The sequence below is a fragment of the Engystomops pustulosus genome, chromosome 2, assembly GCF_040894005.1.
Source record: "Engystomops pustulosus chromosome 2, aEngPut4.maternal, whole genome shotgun sequence".
In the NCBI taxonomy this organism is placed as follows: Eukaryota; Metazoa; Chordata; class Amphibia; order Anura; family Leptodactylidae; genus Engystomops; species Engystomops pustulosus.
In genome coordinates, this window is record NC_092412.1 from 13,853,412 (window position 1) to 13,875,394 (window position 21,983).

At 42.5% G+C, this 21,983-nt stretch overlaps 3 protein-coding genes across 4 annotated transcripts in view; 2 read left to right on the forward strand and 1 right to left on the reverse strand.

Annotated features, from left to right (window-relative positions):
- LOC140119963 (uncharacterized) overlaps positions 1-21,983 on the reverse strand; it is a 1,020,783-nt gene that overhangs the window by 545,383 nt on the left and 453,417 nt on the right. The window lies entirely within an intron of this gene.
- Positions 1-21,983, forward strand: part of LOC140119780 (uncharacterized) — a 272,257-nt gene that overhangs the window by 26,724 nt on the left and 223,550 nt on the right. The window contains exon 1 of one of the 2 annotated variants that reach the window (XM_072139129.1): positions 344-450. The exons of the other annotated variant lie outside the window; for it this stretch is intronic. Within the exon in view, the coding sequence (XP_071995230.1) occupies positions 370-450 (81 nt within the window). The 5' untranslated portion in view covers positions 344-369. Of the gene's footprint in view, positions 1-343; positions 451-21,983 lie in introns of those variants that run through there. 2 annotated transcript variants of the gene reach the window in all.
- Positions 1,120-18,437, forward strand: LOC140119767 (uncharacterized). Its single transcript, XM_072139119.1, has 12 exons — positions 1,120-1,297; positions 2,753-3,860; positions 5,798-5,855; positions 5,975-6,076; positions 6,311-6,424; positions 13,082-13,198; positions 13,517-13,750; positions 13,852-14,013; positions 14,098-14,221; positions 14,338-14,438; positions 14,754-14,928; positions 15,715-18,437. Exons 1-12 carry the CDS (start codon positions 1,120-1,122, stop codon positions 17,085-17,087), a joined length of 3,846 nt encoding a protein of 1,281 aa, XP_071995220.1. The 3' UTR covers positions 17,088-18,437.

A 21,983-nucleotide genomic window follows, 5' to 3' on the forward strand; every position in this document is an offset into this window, starting at 1 on the left:
CCACACTGTTAGTATGGTGGTGATTGTATTGCACCATTACTATTTTGGCTGCTGTGGAGGCACCATTACTATATAAGCTACTGTGGGGGCACTGTTAGTATAGTGGCGACTAATGGTGAAAATGCAGTGGTACAGGTTCAGGCATCTAGTGTGAAACAGTCTAAGGGAGGTAGGATGATGACACTGTTAGGGCACCAGAATGGTAGAATGGAAAAAAAAAGATTTTTTTGTGATATCGAATATGTCTACGTTAGACCATTGTAAGATGGAATTCATCCTCTCTCCTCCTCAGAATTTGATGGCGCTATATAAATAAAGATTATGATTATTATTATAGAGAAAACCCACAGACAGAATTTTTGTTGAAAGATGAAGGTCCAGGATAGAGACCAGATGCATACAAGGATCCTGGAGCTCACCCTGGAGATGATCTCCTTGATAACCGGAGAGGTGAGAGTCTCCCAGGACATGGGAGTGATCAGTGTCTCCCCATACACAGGATTACACAGTAGTGAAGAAGTCGTCTGGTGAGTGTGTGACCCCCCGTGTGTCAGGAGGATGGACCCAGAGCCCCATCACCGAGCCTCCACCTCATTCACTGATACATGAGCAGAAGATCCTAGAACTTACCTCCAGGATCACTGAGCTGCTGAGCGGAGAGGTGAGCGCTGCCGGGAATGCTGGGACATTGTACAATAACACAAGGGAGGTGTCTGGGTGATGACTTTGTCATTGTGGGTGTCAGGTTCCTATAAGGTGTCAGGACGTCACTGTCTATTTCTCCATGGAGGAGTGGGAGTATATAGAAGGACACAAGGACCAGTACAAGGACATGATGATGGAGGACCACCAGCCCCTCACATCACCAGGTAAGGTCACCTCCTCCATCATCTCATCATCACATATAGACAATGTATCAGTCACTGTGTATATTTCCTATAGATGGATCCAGTCAGAGAAATCCACCAGAGAGATGTCCCCGTCCTGAAGATCCCCAAGATTGTCCACAGGATCATCAGGTGATGCAGCTGCGATTCCTGTGAATTCTATGTAGATTTATATAATTAAGCTTCTACTAAGCTCCTCCAGCAGTAATGGGTGGTGGATTTACAGTATGGGATGACGTTAATCGTTGCTGTGGTAGGTCGAGCCAACAAATGTTTTTTAGTTTTATTAAAAATTGTGATAAAGAGCATCAAAAATAGTGAAGTTCAGAGCAGGAGAACTGATCAAGCCAAGATCCTTGAGTCCATGAGCGCAGTCTCCACCTTAGGATCGGATCTAATTGTTTTAGGCAGTAATATAACCGGAACATTTAAGTTGATGTGTAAAATAATTGGATAAATGTGGATCCTGTTTCCTTCTGTAGGAGATTATTTTCTCTTAGTTACTGCCTTGTAGAGATTTATTGTCCATTCCTTCTTTCCAGGAAAGTTGTGGTGGAAGGAGGAGCGGAGAGGAAATCCCCTCATCAGTGACAGAGGAGGGTAAGAGCCTTTCATGTATCTTGTGGGTTATTCTTCCCTTATACATTGCAGGGAGAGGTCACATCCAGGGGAGGAGATGGAGATGACATAGACACCGGCTCATCTGTCTCTGGTCTCCTCCTCCAGTCACATCCGTCTGTACCCACATGTTGTGTTACTATGCGGCTCTGAGGAATATTATTGGATGTTTCCTCTCCTCAGACATTTATAGATTTATAAATGGAAGAACTGAATGGTAATAGATTAATTTGAATTTCTATCTCACTAAGCATGAAGTATACAGCTGGCCATGTATCTGGATGGTGGTTATGTTATAGTACAGGTGTCCTGTATATGTGGCTGAACGCGACTTCCTCCACTTATTTCAGCCATTTTCTAGGACTGTTAGGCTCTAGGGTGAGATGGGAATCTCTGGTTACACAATCCTCTTATGTCCTGAATGTAGAAGAATCCGATTTCTAAGGATCAGATGACTTCTGTTTAGTATTTGGTTGTTGTATTAGATTATATGACAATGTATTATATAAGCAATGAATATCTATTGGGCCAGTGTCAGGGGGCGGCAAACTGGATATTTGCCCAGGGCCCCCTGTCCTAATGTGGACTTCTATCTATCTATCTATCTATCTATCTATCTATCTATCTCATATCTATCTATTTTCTATCTATCTTCTATCAACTATCTACATATAACCTACTTCATATTTATGCATCTATAAATCTATCGATCTTGTAACTATAAATCTATATCATCTTTCATATTTATATATATATTTATCATCCATCGACCTATCATCTGTCTATCTCCTATACAATTCTCCTACAGTCCCATATGACGGTTTTCCTTATCATACTACTGTTTGTAAACCACATTCGAGCAGATTTATCAAGCAGTCTGAAAGTCAGAATATTTCTAGTTGCCCATGGCAATCCCCTTTAAAATATTCATGAGCACTGGTAAAATGAAAGCTGAGCTGTGATTGGTTGCCATGGGCAACTAGAAATATTCTGACTTTCAGACTGCTTGATAAATCTGCCCCACTGTGTTATTTTTGTGCAGGGCTAAATGAAGCCTCTTACTGAATGTGACTGCTTTATTTTGGGCCCCGCTTTTAGTTTTGCCCTGGGCCCCACTTTGTCTAAACCCGGCCCTGAATATCCATGATGTTGCTAGTTTTTATCTATATTGTATGTTACTGACACGTTGCTTTACTTCTGCTTGTAAAGGAAACTTCCAATATTGATTCTTGACTCTAATTTTTTAGGAGACAAAAGTAAAGGAGGTTCCCATGGACGTCCCCCCTCATCTCCTCGTGTTGACATAGAAGATAATCAATCACATCTTTCCACAGAGAAGGGAGATAAAAATAGGGTTTCATTCGACAAGCGGTTTACTCAGAAATCGAGTCTTGATCAACATGTGAAAATTCATGCAGGGGAGAAACCATTTTCATGTCCTGTATGTGGAAAATGCTTTAGTGAAAAGGGAAATCTCTCTAAACATGAGAGAACTCACACAGGGAAGAAGCCATTTTCATGTTCTGAATGTGGAAAATGTTTTAGCCAAAAAGGAAATTTGTCTGGACATCAGAGAACTCACACAGGGGAGAAGCCATTTTCATGCACTGAACATGAAAAATGTTTTAGCCGAAAAGGAGAACTTTTTAGACATCATACAATTCACACAGGGGAGAAGCGATTCTCAAGTACTGAATGTGGAAAATGTTTTAGCCAAAAAGGACATTTGTCTAGCCACCAGAGAACTCACACAGGGGAGAAGCCACTTTCATGTACTATATGTGGAAAATGCTTCAATGAAAAAGGAAATCTCTCTAGACATCAGAGAACTCACAAAGGGGAGAAGCCATTTTCATGTACAGAATGTGGAAAATGTTTTGGTGAGAAAGAAGGTCTTATTCAACACCTGACAATTCACACAGGGGAGAAGCCATTTTCCTGTACTGAATGTGGAAAATGTTTTTTTGGAAAAACATATCTTGTTAGACATCAGACAATTCACACAGGGGAGAAGCCATTTTTATGTTCTGAATGTGGAAAATGTTTTAGCCAAAAAGGACATTTGTCTAGCCACCAGAGAACTCACACAGGAGAGAAGCCATTTTCATGCACTGAATGTGAAAAATGTTTTAGCCGAAAAGGAGAACTTTTTAGACACCATACAATTCACACAGGGGAGACATCATTTTCATGTTCTGAATGTGAAAAATGTTTTATCAGAAAAAGCGATCTTGTTAGACATCATAAAATTCACACAGGGGAGAAGCGATTCTCATGTACTGAATGTGGAAAATGTTTTAGCCAAAAAGGACATTTGTCTAGCCACCAGAGAACTCACACAGGAGAGAAGCCATTGTAATGTACTGAATATGGAAAATGTTTTGTTGAAGAAAATACACACGGTAGAGATGTTAAAGGGAACCTGTCACTAGAGGGGTATTTTTCACTGGTGACAGGTTCCTATAGACACTATACAGTACATAGCAATGGTGTTTTTATCACGTGTTACTTTGTTAGCGAACTAGGCATTATCCACCTTTACCCGGCTCTCTGCCACCACAGGGCTGTGACGTCCCGGGTGCTGCGCATTTCAAATTCTAACGCCTGGTCGTTTGTATAATGGATGGACTTGGCGCCCCACTCTACATAATGCAATAAAACCCCTTCCACATCTTCCCTGTCCTGACCCACCCCCTAATGATGTTGGCTCACAGCACAAGAAAGCTTTGCGCTTGCGCAGCGAGCCTTGTATTGCCGACATGGGCAGTGAGTAGCGACGCGGCCGGCAGCTCCTCATGCGCAGGAGAAGGGAGATGCGGTTTGTTACTGAATGAGCGCGATGCATAGAGGAGCGGAGCTGGCGTGGCCACCGGCTCTATAGACTCGGAGATCAAGTGACCGACGGGTTTAAACAGATCTGCTGGGTCTAATTAGACCCAGGCCAGCTCTGATCAGCACCACCAGTCACAGGTGGTCATTTCCCCTGCAATTGAGGCTCTTATAGATGCCTCTGTTACAGGGGAAAACTTTAAAACACATACACATGTTCTCCCGTAAATGTCGGGGTGTTCCTTCCTGTGGAGTGGAGGGTCAGAGTTGGAAGGAGCTGAAAGGGATGTCCCCTTGAATACTATGAAGTAGTATTTCAGCAATATACTAGTCTAGGTTATGCTAAGTTAGGCTACATTCACACTAACGTATGGAGGACGTATATACGGCCGATATACGTCCTCCATAGACGCAATGGGCGCACGGCGCCCTACGGGAGCGATACGGTGCAGCACACGTGCGGCACCGTACCACTCCGTACCCGGAAAAAGATAGGACCTGTCCTATGTTTTACCGTAATACGGCGCCGTGCGCCATTACTTCCTATGGAGAGGGGCGGGGTGAGCTGCGCTCACCTCCTCCTCCTCTCCCCGTACACTGCCGTTGCCCGCTACGGTACGGTACGGGCGGGCAACGGCAGTGTGAATATAGCCTTAGAGTTTTATTAATGTAATTTCTTTCATCCGATATCTTAGCCAACCCATACCTATCCTGAAACAAAAACAATATTTTACCTCAACCAAATGTCCTCCCAATGGTTCCATTTATTTATTTTATTGTAATACTTTTCAAACATTTTTATCTTATGTGATAAAGTCATCCAATGAGTAAGCACAGGTGGGTTTGGATTCAACCGATATATTGCAATCATTCCTTTAGCTCTAAACAATAGCCTACAGATTACGGTCTTTGGTACCCTAGTTAACCTAGACCTCAATGGGAAAAATCAGAGAAGATCTTATTGTGAACTTCTTCCCAAAAAGTTTCAAAAACTTAAGTTTCACATAGTCTTGATATACCATGGCTATAATAATAATAATAATAATAATAATAATAATAATAATGTCCACCTCACCGGTCTAAAAATGCTATGTGCTCTCTAGTGGACATACAATGGTTTACACCCGGCTTCATTACTACAGTAGCCAGGTTTACACAAGCTTATTTCACATGTGCATAACCACAATAGTGTAGGGAAACACCCACAAACATACACACCAAGACACCTCTATCCGTTCCAATGACTGCTAATTGACCTCATGCAACTAACCAAGGTAGTATGCTCCTGTGTATGTTGATCTATTCCCAGGGTGACCAGAAGCTCTTCTGATGGCTGAAGTAAAGCTACTACAGCAAAAGAATTAAAATTGATGAAGTTTCTGTAGGTTTGAGATATCAGAGGTAATTAGGATTCAACAAAGGTATGCAAAGGGTAGACAATCTACGCCCCAAATTCATTCTAGGCTAACTCAGAAGCCAGAGTGTGGAACTGACCCTGACACCAACAGACAAGTCGCCTTGGCATAAGCTCAGCACGGCAGTTTTAGCAGATGATCCCGGGCTGGTTCCTCAAACATGGACTGGAATTCAGTGAGGAATGTGGTGATATTAGCTGTGACCGCGTCGTTCCTGTCCCACAGAGGTTGGCCCATGTCAGGGAAAGGAGACTGATCATGAAAGCCACCTTCAACTGTTCTGTGGCAAACGGCGATGGCAGCAATTCAATGTGCAAGGAGCACTGCGTATTCGCAGTCTAGGTTCTGCAGTAGGCTGGGTTGTCGTAGTATTTGCTGGGACTGCTGGACTACGAAGGTGGTAAAATCTGCCAGTTCTGGTAGCAGACCCTTGGCGGGATCCATGGCCGGATCTTACTGTGTTAACTTACCCAAGATCCTCATGGCTTCCGTTATGGAGCAGTTGGTTCTTTTCTGAAACTCCTTTATTTGATGAATCAACTTGATAATTTTTTCTTCCAGAAGAAAGGAAGTTCTGAATTGAGACAGACACGCAAAAATATCGTTGTCCTGTCGGGAATTAGTTTCGATTTGGCCAAATTTATGATCCAACCCAGTTGCTTGAGTGTGACCATGGTGAGGTTCCTGTGCTTGATTAATCCCTGTTTCGTACATGCTATTATTAGGAGATCATTTAGGTATGGGATTATGACAGCTTCCTTTGTTCTAAGATAGGGCCTTGTATTGGAAATAAGCCCTCTCTCCATTAGGTGTGAGCACCACAAATCTTAGGAATTTCTGGGATGAGTCGATCGTGCACATGTAAGCTTCAGTATAAATCTGCGTAATTGCAGAACTTACCGTCTCCATCTCGAATTTTTTTGTATATAATATATTGGTTTAGGTTCTTTAGGTTGCAGATCATCCTGAAAAAGCCATTTGGTTTCTTGATCAGAAACAATGGTGGAGTAATGACCTTTCTCTGTTTCTGTAGCTGGAAAGGGAAAAATGACATCTAGAGTTAACAATTTCTGAATTTCCTACCATAGTGTAAGTTCCACTGATGGTTGTCTGATAAGAATGAAATTTTTGGGAGGAAGGGATTTTTACTCCAACCTGTAGCCGTCCTTCAACAATGTTAGAATCCAGGGATTTGACGTAATTCTTGTCCATTGTTGGTGAAACCTCTCCAGTCTTCCTCCCAATCTGGTGTAATTTATTGAATTCTGTAGTGACTTTGCTGGAACTGAGGAGGAAGCATCTTCCTCTGTCTCCTTTGGGGTAACTCCATTTCCCCTGTTTTCCTTTCCCTCTGTATGGAACTTCTTTTCCTTGGGGTCCCGAAAAGACTGTTTCCTTTGGGTTGTCTTTGCTTCTGAAAAACCCTTTTTCCTATCAGCTGCCTTCTCAAGGATGATATCTAGCTCTGACCCAAACATATATTCACCTTGAAAGGGGAGACCACAGAGTTTAGATTTTGATCTAAAGTTCCCGCTCCATTGCCTTAAGCAGAGTGTTCTTCTAGCTTAATTTGATAAGGCACCTCGGTGTTCCATCTTTAATGTGATTTTCTAGTTCTGATAACCAGAAAAATAGAGTGCGGGCTACAAAAGTCGTTTGACTTCAGGTTCCACATGGCTGACTCCCATGTTTTTTTTTAACAGGCTGTCTGCTTTCCTATCAAAACGATTCTTAAGTTGAATCGCATCTTCAAATGGAAGGTCAGACTTTTTCGCTATCTAGGTAACTTGGGCATCTACTTTGGGAAATGAACTCCACATTTTTGTTTCTACTTCAAAGGCCAAACGGTTTTTAAATTCCTTGGACAAGGATATTCTATTCTCTGGATCTCTCCACTCTTCCAGAATTAGTTCCCTAAGGTGTTGTTAATGGGAAAAACATGTTTTTTCTTCGTTTTAAGAATCCCAACAAGTTTGTCTTGTATGGACTTGTCTTCTTCTACATCTTCAGGCTTAAGGGTGTTTCTAACTTCTTTAAGTAGTTGATCTAGGTCTTCCGAGACAAACAGGTATCTAGATTCCATCTGAATTGATGAAGTAGATAGAGTTGAGTCAAGATCTAGAGAGTCTTTAATAGATCCTTTCTCTGATTCTGCCTCCAACTCTGACACATATTCTACCCTCTGCCTTTTCTGTAAATGCTAATGAAGATGCTAGCGAGCACTGCACTTACCCCTTTAATAAAGGTTCACATCTCGTCCATAAAATAGGATTTTTCCTCTTTCAGCAGATTATCAATACAGTTTTTGCAAACCGTTTTTTGTAATCGCTGGGTAATTTGTTGAAACACATATTCCATCTACAGAAAGCATCTTTTTTCTTCTTTGTATCTTTTGTAGGCTGATGTTTCTCTTTAGGCTCCTCCCAACAGAGGAGACCATTCTTTTAGGTATATATATATCACATATGTATGCATTAAGTATTTATATACACATATATAGCTATATGCTGTAGGTCATATAGACATACCGGCCTTAGCTGCACATGATTTTTTGAGGTATAAGGCACTAGCAAAACACCTGTAAAATATAAGTGGTGCCATATAGCATAAAACCGATGGAAGTCGTCATTGTCGTCCTGAAGCTGGACGCCATGCTGCCATTATCCGGATGTTGTTGACCTCAGAGCTTACAGAGCTGTAAATGCCCAGTCATTAGAGCCTTTTCAGGCTGTGTCACTAAGATCACTTAAAGAAGAGTAGATCCTGCCTGAGGGGGCATACACTAGTAGGTCAGTGCGCTTGATTTACAATCCTTCATCCTGGTGATAGATGTCCAATAAAGGAAATCAAACCTATAAATATTCACCTCCGCTTCTCTTCACCTTGATCCCGGCGCTGTCCGTGGCAGGTCTGTAAAAGTTATAATTATCAGCACAGAGTGCGGGGATCTTAAGAGAGTGTCTTTATACAAGGGAGAGCCTACATTCCCTCAGTCCTTTCTATAGCAACTCCGAGCACAGGGCTGGTGACAGCACTGGGCATACCTGGGCAAGTACCTGGGCGCAGAGCTGCTGTGGGGGGGGGGGCCCACATAAGGCTGTACATATGGAATCCATGGGGGTGCATCATGAATTTATGGGGGTGAGGTGGCTGTATCTAATGAATACATGGTAGTGATGGGGGCTGTATCTAATGAATACATAGGGAGCGAGGGGGATCTTTATATTAAAAAACCATAAGATGGCCTACTGTAACCTGGAGCCAACCCTGTGCAGCACATGAAGAAGCTTCATTATGGGGCAGTTATATGTAATATATACACCATGTCTGCTGTATGTGCTCACAGGGGGAGTATCATGAGAAAACATGGTGACTACATGATGTCCTGTGGTAATAATTCTCCTATATATGATATATCAGCCATGTCTGCAGTGTATGAGGTGACTGGGAGCAGATACATGAGGAGACATGGAGACTACATGATGTCCTGGGGTAATAATTCTCCTATATATGATATATCAGCCATGTCTGCAGTGTATGAGGTGACTGGAAGCAGATACATGAGGAGACATGGTGACTACATGATCTCCTGTGGTAATAATTCTCTTATATATATGATATATCAGACATGTCTGCAGTGTATGAGGTGACTAGGAGCAGATACATGAGGAGACATGGTGACTACATGATGTCCTGGGGTAATAATTCTCCTATATATGATATATCAGCCATGTCTGCAGTGTATGAGGTGACTGGAAGCAGATACATGAGGAGACATGGTGACTACATGATGTCCTGTGGTAATAATTCTCCTATATATGATATATCAGCCATGTCTGCAGTGTATGAAGTGACTGGAGCAGATACATGAGGAGACATGGTGACTACATGATGTCCTGAGGTAATAATTCTCCTATATATGATATATCAGCCATGTCTGCAGTGTATGAAGTGACTGGAGCAGATACATGAGGAGACATGGTGACTACATGATCTCCTGTGGTAATAATTCTCTTATATATATGATATATCAGACATGTCTGCAGTGTGTGAGGTGACTGGGAGCAGATACATGAGGAGACATGGTGACTACATGATATCCTGTGGTAATAATTCTCCTATATATGATATGTCTGCAGTGTATGAGGTGACTGGGAGCAGATACATGAGGAGACATGGTGACTACATGATGTTCTGTGGTAATAATTCTCCTATATGTGATATATCAGCCATGTCTGCAGTGTATGAGGTGACTGGAGCAGATACATGAGGAGACATGGTGACTACATGATGTCCTGTGGTAATAATTCCCCTATATATGATATATCAGCCATGTCTGCAGTGTGTGAGGTGACTGGAGCAGATACATGAGGAGACATGGTGACTACATGATCTCCTGTGGTAATATTTCTCCTATATATGATATATCAGACATGTCTGCAGTGTATGAGGTGACTGGAGCAGATACATGAGGAGACATGGTGACTACATGATGTCCTGGGGTAATGATTCTCCTATATATGATATATCAGCCATGTCTGCAGTGTATGAGGAGACTGAGAGCAGATACATGAGGAGACATGGTGACTACATGATGTCCTGGGGTAATAATTTCTTTCAATATCTTTCAAGTCCCTTCTCCTAATCCTGACATATGCCGATATACAACACAGGTATTGGGATGTGGAGGCAGAGCACATCTGCTGCTCAGTGCTAACTTGCCTTCAGTAAGCTGCTCCATAACCTCCCATCATCTCGTCTACAGGCTGCACCACCCCCTAATGTAGACTGTGTCAGAAGAGACCCTGCCCACCGGCCACACTGAGGAACTCTGGGTAAGTAGGGCTGGAACTAGGGAAAGGAGGAGGGAGCCAGGCAGTTTCCCAAGGCCTTTCATTCCATACTCAAGAGCCTTCTGTGGAGTCACATTGTTCTGTGCAGCTTTAGAGACCAGCAGCCTGCATCACAGAGAGACTACCTCAAAAGCAAAACAAGATACACTTCTTCCTAAAAACACCCCCTCCCCTAGCTGCTGTTCACACAAGCCGGACACTGATACAGCAGTTAGTATGGGAGGGCTGGAGAAGGAGCCTGCAGCCCCTGTAATAAATATCTGCTAAATATCTGCTGATTTTCTAGTCTTTCCCTGTCTTCCTTCATGACTAGTAAGTGTATCTTTAAGTTTTGCATACTGTAGTTTTTGTACACTGTGTGTTGTATATATGTGGATACGTAGTTGTATGTTTGTAAGAAGGTTTTTATATCTGTCTGCTCTTTTGCGGCTGTCTCCCAGCTCCATGTGTTGTTATGGGCTTATGATCACTGGTGAGAATTCCTCAGCACCATGTCCCAGCTTAATTCCCATGAGGAAAATTAATTAATTTTTTTTACGGTTCATTTTTTTTCCATTTTATTTTGGTTTTTTTTTATTGCAATTTCTTTTTTACAGGGTCACATGTGTTCCTCACTTATCTTATGTATAGATCACACATTAGTGATCTAATGGTAACAGTGCATTGGATCACTGCTATCAGTGATCTGTATACAGAGACATGCAGAGAGGATGGGGCTGCTGTGACTACAGGGGGCTGCCCCCTTCACAGTACAGAATTCGGCTGTCACAGACACACTAATGTACGAGACGTTGTCAAAGAGCCGTATGATACTAACAGCTTGTTCACCTGCATCTCCATCACACGACCATGCACCAAAAGTATATTGGATAATTTTACAACTTATAATTACACAAACGATATAATTTGCAAAAAGCGGACCATCTCTTTTATAGTGTTCTAGTGTACCCCGAAGGATCAGTTATGCCATTAGTGGCAATGGTTACAGTTCTTTCCGAGTAGCCAATTGTCATAGCCACCGTGCTTCCCCCTGTGGTAGCCAGAGTTTTGCCCCCCCGAATAGTCAATTATAAAAAAATAAAAAAAAACGTGCTCACCTTGTTCCCCAAGGCGCTTTCTTCTTCTCTTTCATTCAGGGGAGGTGTGATGATTTCAGCCTGCGCCATGTCTCTGGTCATATGCAGCCTTTGACCCAAGGTGCCATGCCCTCTCTAGATTGGATTATATGCATAGTACCCCAGGTGTTAAAGATATTTCACACCTCCCTAGATGTCTGTCTGACCTCAGTCCTGTGGGGTTTTTTTTACTAACCTTATTTTGAAACGGGCAACCAGTCTGGCAAGTTTGGTTGGCTAAAGAAGATACTTATTCCTTGCCACTGCTGCAGTCATTCCCGGGATATGGCTCCTGTCTGACGATTTCACTCCACATCGTTGATTTTAACAGAGAACAGAGTTTGTTTTTACGAAGTAAATAGAAATATAGAAAAAAAGATTATCACGTTACAAACGTGATTTTCATAGTTGATAGTATGCCTTGCTGAATGTCTTCACCCTTCTCCAACGTTTTCAGATTTTCCTCCTGAACAATGACATTTAGTGCAACATACACCAATTTATTTAGTTAACTACTTTAATACATAACATTATAGCCTAGCTCATGTTACCCTTGTCCTAAACGTATCTACAGGCAACTTTAGTTTAGTTTTAGTTTAGTTCCTCAGGATATAGCAGTGAGGACTAGTCTTACACAAACCTGACATTAATGTGAAGTATGTGTATGCGGAGTATTTACACTCGAAGCCTTCCCAGTTGAATGCTGTAGAAAGAGTATGTGAATAATGGGAAATATATGTGGATATTTGTTGGCTATCATTTGCTGCCTCCTCCTGGGGGGCTGGTGAGTAAAAAAGGAGAGCCAGGGGTTGAAGGGGTAATGTAGCTCCATACGATACTCTGAATTCTTGGATTTTTATATTGTTTTTAACATAGAGCTTGTCTTGACAAATTTCTGAAGGTGATGGGCCTCTGCTGTTCCTCCACTTAAATGCTGTTTAGTGTACATAGCCTCAATTTGCCTGGTCAATTTTCTTTACCTATTCTAGCTGGCTTGGCCTACCACTGTATGTTTGTCATTTAACCTTCTATTGCAACTTGTACCTTTAAAAATGTGATAACTACATAGGTATTCAGAGGTTGATGTTGAGGACTTTGCTATGCTCCCTCTATCGTTTGACCGGGTTGGTTGTTGTAATGTTGGGGGGGGGGCGGGGTGGCTTTTTACCGCTTGTTGGACACTTGCCAATGGATATTAAGGCATTATCTGTATTCTGTTATACTTTGTTAGGGTACCACAACGATGAAACAATACAAAAAATTGTTTTTTTTAACATGGAGTAGATGCACACTATCCTATTGTTAGATGTTCTTCCAAATAGAATTTATCCTCATTCCTTCTAATTTTCCCTCAGATTCTTTAGATACAGAAGCCTCACAGACAGAATTTCCATTTAAGGATGATGGTCCAGAATGGAGACCAGATGCATACAAGTATTCTGGACCTCACACTGGAGATCATCTCCTTGATAACCGGAGAGGTGAGAGTCTGCCAGGACACGGCTCTTATCTCTAGGAATAACAGTGGGAAATGACTGGAGAGGTGAAGGATTCTTAGGATCTATGTAGTGATCAGTGTCTCCCCATACACAGGATTACACAGTAGTGAAGAAGTCGTCTGGTGAGTGTGTGACCCCCCGTGTGTCAGGAGGATGGACCCAGAGCCCCATCACCGAGCCTCCACCTCATTCACTGATACATGAGCAGAAGATCCTAGAACTTACCTCCAGGATCACTGAGCTGCTGAGCGGAGAGGTGAGCGCTGCCGGGAATGCTGGGACATTGTACAATAACACAAGGGAGGTGTCTGGGTGATGACTGTGTCATTGTGTGTGTGTCAGGTTCCTATAAGGTGTCAGGACGTCACTGTCTATTTCTCCATGGAGGAGTGGGAGTATATAGAAGGACACAAGGACCAGTACAAGGATGTAAAAATGGTGAAAGGTCTACCAGGAATTGAGAAGAACAGAGAACAGATAGCTGCTAGGATCCTGGACCTAACCCTGGAGATCATCTCCTTGATAACTGGGGAGGTGAGAACCTCACAGGACATCGACCTTATCTCTATGAATTAAACTTCAAAAAGTAAATATCATCCAATACTATGTATTGAGCAGTGTCTCCTCATAAACAGGATTTCACAGTATTAAAGAAGTCGTCTGGTGAGTCTGTGACACCCAGTGTGTCAGGAGGATGGACCCAGAGCCACAACACCAAGCCTCCACCTCATTCACTGATACATGAGCAGAAGATCCTAGAACTTACCTCCAGGATCACTGAGCTGCTGAGCGGAGAGGTGAGCGCTGCCAGGAATACTGGGACATTGTACAATAACACAAGGGAGGTGTCTGGGTGATGACTGTGTCATTGTGTGTGTCAGGTTCCTATAAGGTGTCAGGACATCACTGTCTATTTCTCTATGGAGGAGTGGGAGTATATAAAAGGACACAAGGAGCAGTACAAGGACATCATGATGGAGGACCACCAGCTCCTCACATCAACAGGTAAGATGAGACCTTCCTGAGTATAGAGAAAAGAGCAGGTGTGAGGTCACCTAGACTAATCCATCATTGGATTATCACTATAAAATGTATTCAATCACTTTGTATATTTCCTTAAGATGGATCCAGTCAGAAAAATCACCCAGATAGATGTTCTAGTCGTGAATATTCTCAAGATTGTCCAGAGGATCCGGAGCAGATTTTCCCATGGAATCATCAGGTATATGGAGCTGTGATTCCTTTAAATCCTCTGTAGATTGATATAATGAGGCTTCTACTAACCTTCTCCAGCAGCAGTGGGTGGAGGATCTATGTGATGTTGTTGATGGTTACTGTGGTAGGTTTAGCCAACAAATGGTTTCTAGTTTTAATAAAGACTGTGGTAAAGCGTGCAGTTCAGAGTAGAAGAACTGGATAATCTAAGACCTGGTGTCCATAATTGCGGTCTCCACCTCAGAATCCGATCACAACGTTTTATACAGTAATCTAATCAAATTATTTTACAAATTAATGTTGATTCTGTTTCTTCCTGTAGGGAATCATTTCCACCATGTTCCTGCCTTCTAGAGATTTTTGTCCATCGCTTATATATAATTTAATCTCTGGACACCTCTCCTTGTTTTCTCATGTCCCTCATGTGGGATCTTTCCAGGAAAGTTGTGGTGGAAGGAGGAGCGGAGAGGAAATCCCCTCATCAGTGACAGAGGAGGGTAAGAGCCTTTCATGTATCTTGTGGGTTATTCTTCCCTTATACATTGCAGGGAGAGGTCACATCCAGGGGAGGAGATGGAGATGACATAGACACCGGCTCATCTGTCTCTGGTTTCCTCATCTGGTCATATCAGTCTATACCCATATTTATTGGATGATTCATTTCCTCAGACTTTTGAGGCTGGATATAGTGATTTAGACTTATATACTTAAAAATGGAAGAACTTAAATAGAACCCAGAAATGTCTCTAATCATGGTTGTTATTACTATTACTGGGAAGAATTATTTTTTTGTGAATATTGAGGTAGATTGTTTTCCTTGTGGAATTTGTTTTGGGATGTTTGATAAGAATCACTTAAAGGACTGTTCCTGCCATAAAATAGATGAACTCGAAATTCTATCTCACTAAGTATGAAGTATATACCTGGCAATATATCTGGATGGTGGTTATGTTATAGTACAGGTGTCCTGTATATGTGACGGAAAGTGATTTTTCTACATTTATTTTAGCCATTTTCTGGGACTGTTCGGCTCTAGGGTGAGATGGGAATTTCTGATTACACAATCCTCTTATGTCCCGGAAGTAGAAAAATCCAGTTTCTAAGGATTTGATGATTTTGTTGGATTTTAATCAGATTATCTGAAAATGTATTATATAAGCAATGAATATCTACGATGTTGGCAGTTTTTTTTATCTATAGCCGACTATATGTTACGGAGATGTTGCTTTACTTCTGCTTGTAAAGGAAACTTCCAATATTAATTTCTTGACTATAATTTTTAGGAGACAAAAATAAAAGAAGTTCCCGTAGACGTCCCCCCTCATCTCTTTGTGGCAGAGTAGAAGATAATCAGTCACATCTTTCCACAGTAAAGGGAAATAATGGAGATGAAAGGAAGTTTTCATGTTCGAAGCGGTTTATGCAGAAATCAAGTTTGGATCAACATGTGAAAATTCATACACTGGAGAAACCATTTTCATGTCCCAAATGTGAAAAATGTTTTAGGAATCAATCAATTCTTAACAAACATCAGAGAACTCACAAATCAGAGGAGAAGCCTTATTCATGTATTGAATGTGGAAAGGTTTTTACTCACAAATCAGTTTTTTCTAAACATCAAAGAACTCACACAGAAGAGAAGCCACTTTCATGTACTGAATGTGGGAAATGTTTTGGTAAGAAAGCAGGTCTTATTCAACACATGAAAATTCACATCGGAGAAAAGCCATTTTCATGTACTGAATGCGGAAAATGTTTTGGCGAAAAAGGAAAGCTTTCTAGACATCAGAGAACTCACACAGGAGAGAAGCCATTTTTATGTAGTGAATGTGGAAAATGTTTTGGTGAAAAAGGAAAGCTTTCTAGACATCAGAGAACTCACACAGGAGAGAAGCCATTTTCATGTACCGAATGTGGAAAAGGGTTTGGTAAGAAAGATAGTCTAATACATCATCAGAGAATTCATATAGAAATTCTGCCATTTTCATGCACTAAATGTGGAAAATTGTTTAGCCAAAAAGGAGATCTTTTTAGACATCACAGAACTCACATAGAGAAATCATTTTCATGTACTGAATGTGGAAAATGTTTTAGCCAAAAAAGAGATCTTTTTAGACATCAGATTATTCACACTGGGGAGAAACCATTTTCATGTAATGAATGTGGAAAATGTTTTAGCCAAAAAAGAGATCTTTTTAGACATCAGATTATTCACACTGGGGAGAAACCATTTTCATGTACCGAATGTGGAAAATGTTTTAGTCATAAACCTGGTCTTGTTCAACACCAGATGACACACACAGGCATAAAGCCATTTTCATGTGCTGAATGTGGAAAATGTTTTAAGGAAAAGGGAAAGCTTTCTAGACACCGGGGAACTCACACAGGGGAGAAGCCATTTTCATGTACTGAATGCGGAAAATGCTTTCGGGAAAGAGGAAAGCTTTTGGTACATCAGAGAACTCACACAGGAGAGAGGCCTTTTTTATGTACTGAATGTGGGAAATGTTTTAATTATAAATCAGATCTTGTTGATCATAATAGAACCCACACAGGGGAGAAGCCATTTTTATGTATTGAATGTGGAAAATGTTTTATGTATAAATCAAGTCTTGTTGCACACAAGAGAAAACACACGGAGGAGAAGAGATGTTAATGCTAATAGTGTAAGAAATGTGGCAAGTTTAGAGCTTGATTCCTATTCCATATCTGTCCTTTTGTATATGATTACAGAACAAATGGTTTCTTGGGTGACTGTTACATGTTATATATCACCTGTTATTGTCAGCAGCTCATCCCCCGGTGTCTTGGTGGCAGTGAAGCTGCGCTGATGGCCATCAAAGGATTTTACAATCAGCTCCCTTCCTCTCCATATGATCGGTATCATTTACATTTGGGAACTTGTACCATTCATTTAGGTCTAAACATATCTGTTTTCTTGAGTTGCTCCTCCCCGATTTGCTTGAATTGTCTTTGAGAATGCTTTGTACCTGCCCCGGTGCCTCCATGTCATCTGCTGCACCATCACTGCCTCCACCACAATGGCTTCTCTTATTGCAAAACGACTTAGGTTATTTTCTTTTCCTTTCTCTTTTTGGAATTAAATTTTCATGTGAATCACTGTAAAAGTAAATAACTTGTTAATTGTTTAGTTTGAGTTGTTAGACTAAAATAATAATTTAGTGTTCCTTTGTTTTGTTCAAACTGTAATTTTTTTTCATTCCTGAAGTGATAAATTTACTTTTGAACTTAATTTTCATTTTGTAAAGATCTTCTAAATATTTTTGGACAGCCAGAGATCATGCTCTCTCCCACTTCTGCATGAAAAAGTTTTGTGAGGCCCTCAAAAACTGGATAAGTAAGCTCCCATCACCAGGCCCATTCCCTCCATAAAGCAGCTCTAATCCTCCAAGTCAGAAGGCCACGCAGTGGTCAGAGATCAACGGTTTCACATTGCCGAAGCTTGAGGAAAAACCAAGTGCTCCTGGCTTTACCTAGTAACTGTCATGGTGTGCCTTCCTGGGGAGCAGAGGATCTGTGTTGGAGAGGGCTGAGGAAACCGATAGCGACACAAAACAAAGCCTCCTCCTAGTTCTTACAAGAAATGTCCTGTGAACACACACTATACAAAAAGGATTTCATAAATATTGGGTGCCTGGTAATAACAGCCCAGACATCTGACGTAAACCAGGAGATAGAAGGCAAATAGTGCTCAAGTGAGTGTGCTCAAAAGTATAAAAGTGATGTTCCATCACTTAGTGGGATCGGACAGGCAGTCAATTTGGGCACTCCAGTGTCAATCCTCCTAGGGCACTAATAAATATCTGGCTTTCTCACAACCTGCCATCTGGCTTTGATCCGGTGGTCGTTGTCATATTTGTGAGGCACCTTTTAAGCATTATACCATGTGGTTTCCTATTTCATACAATTTCTGGTGCCTAAACCACTGATAAGTATGAGTAGAACACAGCAGCTTAGCCAGAAGGTCAATTCGTTGTTATACAAAAAGAGAATCCCACGACTACCATAGTGGTATTAAAGAGGCATTCTAGGACAACTCAGTGGTTGGTCGGTTGCAGTCCAAGAAACCTCAGTGGTTGTATAACGTTTAGAGCACCGGAGTGGTTGGATACAGGTTAGGACTAGAGATGAGCGAGCACTAAAATGCTCGAGTGCTCGTTATTCGAGACGAACTTTTCCAGATGCTCGAGTGCTCGTCTCGAATAACGAGCCCCATTGAAGTCAATGGGAGACTCGAGCATTTTTCAAAGGGACCATGGTTCGGGAATAAAATGTGTTAATTAATTGAAAAAGAATGTCTTCTGATAAGTTATCAGATGTATACAAACATCTGCAATCTATTCTTCACTGTTCCGCGTGTATATTATCTCCCGACAAGTTAGCAGATGTGAAGAACAGTGAAGAATAGAATAAAAACAGTGACCACAGGATCATTTAAGTGAAAAACACAGTGAAGAATAGATTGCAGATGTTCGGCACATCTGCTTACTTGTCGGGAGATACGATGTCCCGGGATCCGCTGCTCTTCTTTCACTGAAGTCCCATGTCTCCGTGCTGCCCCATGTCTCCGTGCTGCCCCATGTCTCCGTGCTGCCCCATGTCTCCGTTCTGCTGCTCCCCTATGTCTCCGTTCTGCCGCCCCATGTCTCCGTTCTGCTGCTCCCCTATGTCTCCGTTCTGCCGCCCCATGTCTCCGTTCTGCTGCTCCCCGATGTCTCCGTTCTGCTGCTCCCCTATGTCTCCGTTCTGCTGCTCCCCTATGTCTCCGTTCTGCTGCTCCCCTATGTCTCCGTTCTGCTGCTCCCCATGTCTCCGTTCTGCTGCTCCCCGATGTCTCCATTCTGCTGCTCCCCGATGTCTCCGTTCTGCTGCTCCCCGATGTCTCCGTTCTGCTGCTCCCCTATGTCTCCGTTCTGCTGCTCCCCTATGTCTCCGTTCTGCTGCCGCCCCATGTCTCCGTGCTGCCGCCCCATGTCTCCGTTCTGCTGCTCCCCTATGTCTCCGTTCTGCTGCTCCCCTATGTCTCCGTTCTGCTGCTCCCCTATGTCTCCGTTCTGCTGCTCCCCTATGTCTCCGTGCTGCCGCCCCATGTCTCCGTGCTGCCGCCCCATGTCTCCGTGCTGCCGCCCCATGTCTCCGTGCTGCCGCCCCCCTATGTCTCCGTTCTGCCGCTCCCCTATGTCTCCGTTCTGCTGCTCCCCTATGTCTCCGTTCTGCTGCTCCCCTATGTATCCATTCTGCTGCTGCCCTATGTCTCCGTTCTGCTGCTGCCCTATGTCTCCGTTCTGCTGCTCCCCTATGTCTCCGTTCTGCTGCTCCCCTATGTCTCCGTTCTGCTGCTCCCCTATGTCTCCGTTCTGCTGCTCCCCATGTCTCCGTTCTGCTGCTCCCCTATGTCTCCGTTCTGCTGCTCCCCTATGTCTCCGTTCTGCTGCTCCCCGATGTCTCCGTGCTGCCGCCCCATGTCTCCGTTCTGCTGCTCCCCGATGTCTCCGTTCTGCTGCTCCCCGATGTCTCTGCTGCCGCCCCATGTCTCCGTGCTGCCGCCCCATGTCTCCGTTCTGCTGCTCCCCGATGTCTCCGTTCTGCTGCTCCCCGATGTCTCCGTTCTGCTGCTCCCTGATGTCTCCGTGCTGCTCACCGTGTTCTTCAATGTGTTCTTCACATGCTATTTTGTTCGCACTGTTCCGCGCGTATCTCCCGACAAGTAAGCAGATGTGCCGAACATCTGTAATCTATTCTTCACTGTGTTCTTCACTCTGTTTTTCACTTAAATGATCCTGTGGTCACTGTGTTCAATGTTTTTATTCTATTCTTCATTGTTCTTCACTGTGTTTTTTTAATTAAATGCTCGATCTCGAGCAGGAGAAATACTCGTCCGAGCAACGAGCCGTTTCGAGTACCTTAATACTCGAACGAGCATCAAGCTCGGACGAGTATACTCGCTCATCTCTAGTTAGGACACCTCAGTCTATAACTTATCAGTTCTTTCAATTCCTCAATCAAGTAGCTAAATTTTCTTTTGATTCTTCTAGATCCACTTGTACCAATCCAAGCCCAGTCTTGACTTGCATCTCATCACTCCAAATCACCCATTTTTAATCTTCTACTCTTCAATTTTCTTAAACCGAAGCTTCTTATGACTAAATTTAAGTGGAGGCTACTTCACCTTTCGTTGGCCACTGTTCCAGTACACTGTACATTGCCTGATGCTTGCATAGACATCAGTGATCTCACTATTATGAAGAATAAGATCCACCTCCACTGCAAAGTTTCTCACACCAGAACTTTCTTACATGGGCACATCGTTTTTACATTTGTAAAAAAAAAAATATGTTGGTGCTGGTGCCGACATGTGATCCTTGTGTAAGTGCTCATCCGTTCCTCACCTACTCCACAGCATTGAATTTACTGTTTCAATATGACCAAGGTGCCTGGAAAACTCCTCTCAATGAGTCTAATCACTAGCAGCCTCTCGTGGCACCCTTTGTCTTATGTCACCTAACACACATTCACACAGCGTACTAGATCTTAAACAGCTTGCAAGGGGACCATGTCACCTGCAGTGTATGAGGTGACTGGAGCAGATACATGAGGAGACATGGTGACTACATGATGTCCTGTGGTAATAATTTTCCTATATATGATATATCAGCCATGTCTGCAGTGTGTGAGGTTACTGGAGCAGATACATGAGGAGACATGGTGACTACATGATGTCTTGTGGTAATAATTCTCCTATATATGATATATCAGCCATGCCTGCAGTGTGTGATGTGACTGGAGCAGATACATGAGGAGACATGGTGACTATATGATGTCCTGTGGTAATAATTATCCTATATATGATATATCAGCCATGTCTGCAGTGTATGAGGTAACTGGGAGCAGATACATGAGGAGACATGGTGACTACATGATGTCCTGTGGTAATAATTCTCCTATATATGATATATCAGATATGTCTGCAGTGTATGAGGTAACTGGGAGCCGATAAATGAAGAGACATGGTGACTACATGATGTCCTGTGGTAATAATTTTCCTATATATGATATATCAGCCATGTCTGCAGTGTGTGAGGTTACTGGAGCAGATACATGAGGAGACATGGTGACTACATGATCTCCTGTGGTAATAATTTTCCTATATATGATATATCATCCATGTCTGGAGTGTTTGAGGTGACTAGAGCAGATACATGAGGAGACATGGTGACTATATGATGTCCTGTGGTAATAATTCTCATATATATGATATATCAGCCATGTCTGGAGTGTATGAGGTAACTGGGAGCAGATACATGAGGAGACATGGTGACTACATGATGTCCTGTGGTAATAATTCTCCTATATATGATATATCAGATATGTCTGCAGTGTATGAGGTAACTGGGAGCCGATAAATGAAGAGACATGGTGACTACATGATGTCCTGTGGTAATAATTCTCCTATATATGATATATCAGCCATGTCTGCAGTGTGTGAGGTGACTGGAGCAGATACATGAGAAGACATGGTGACTACATGATG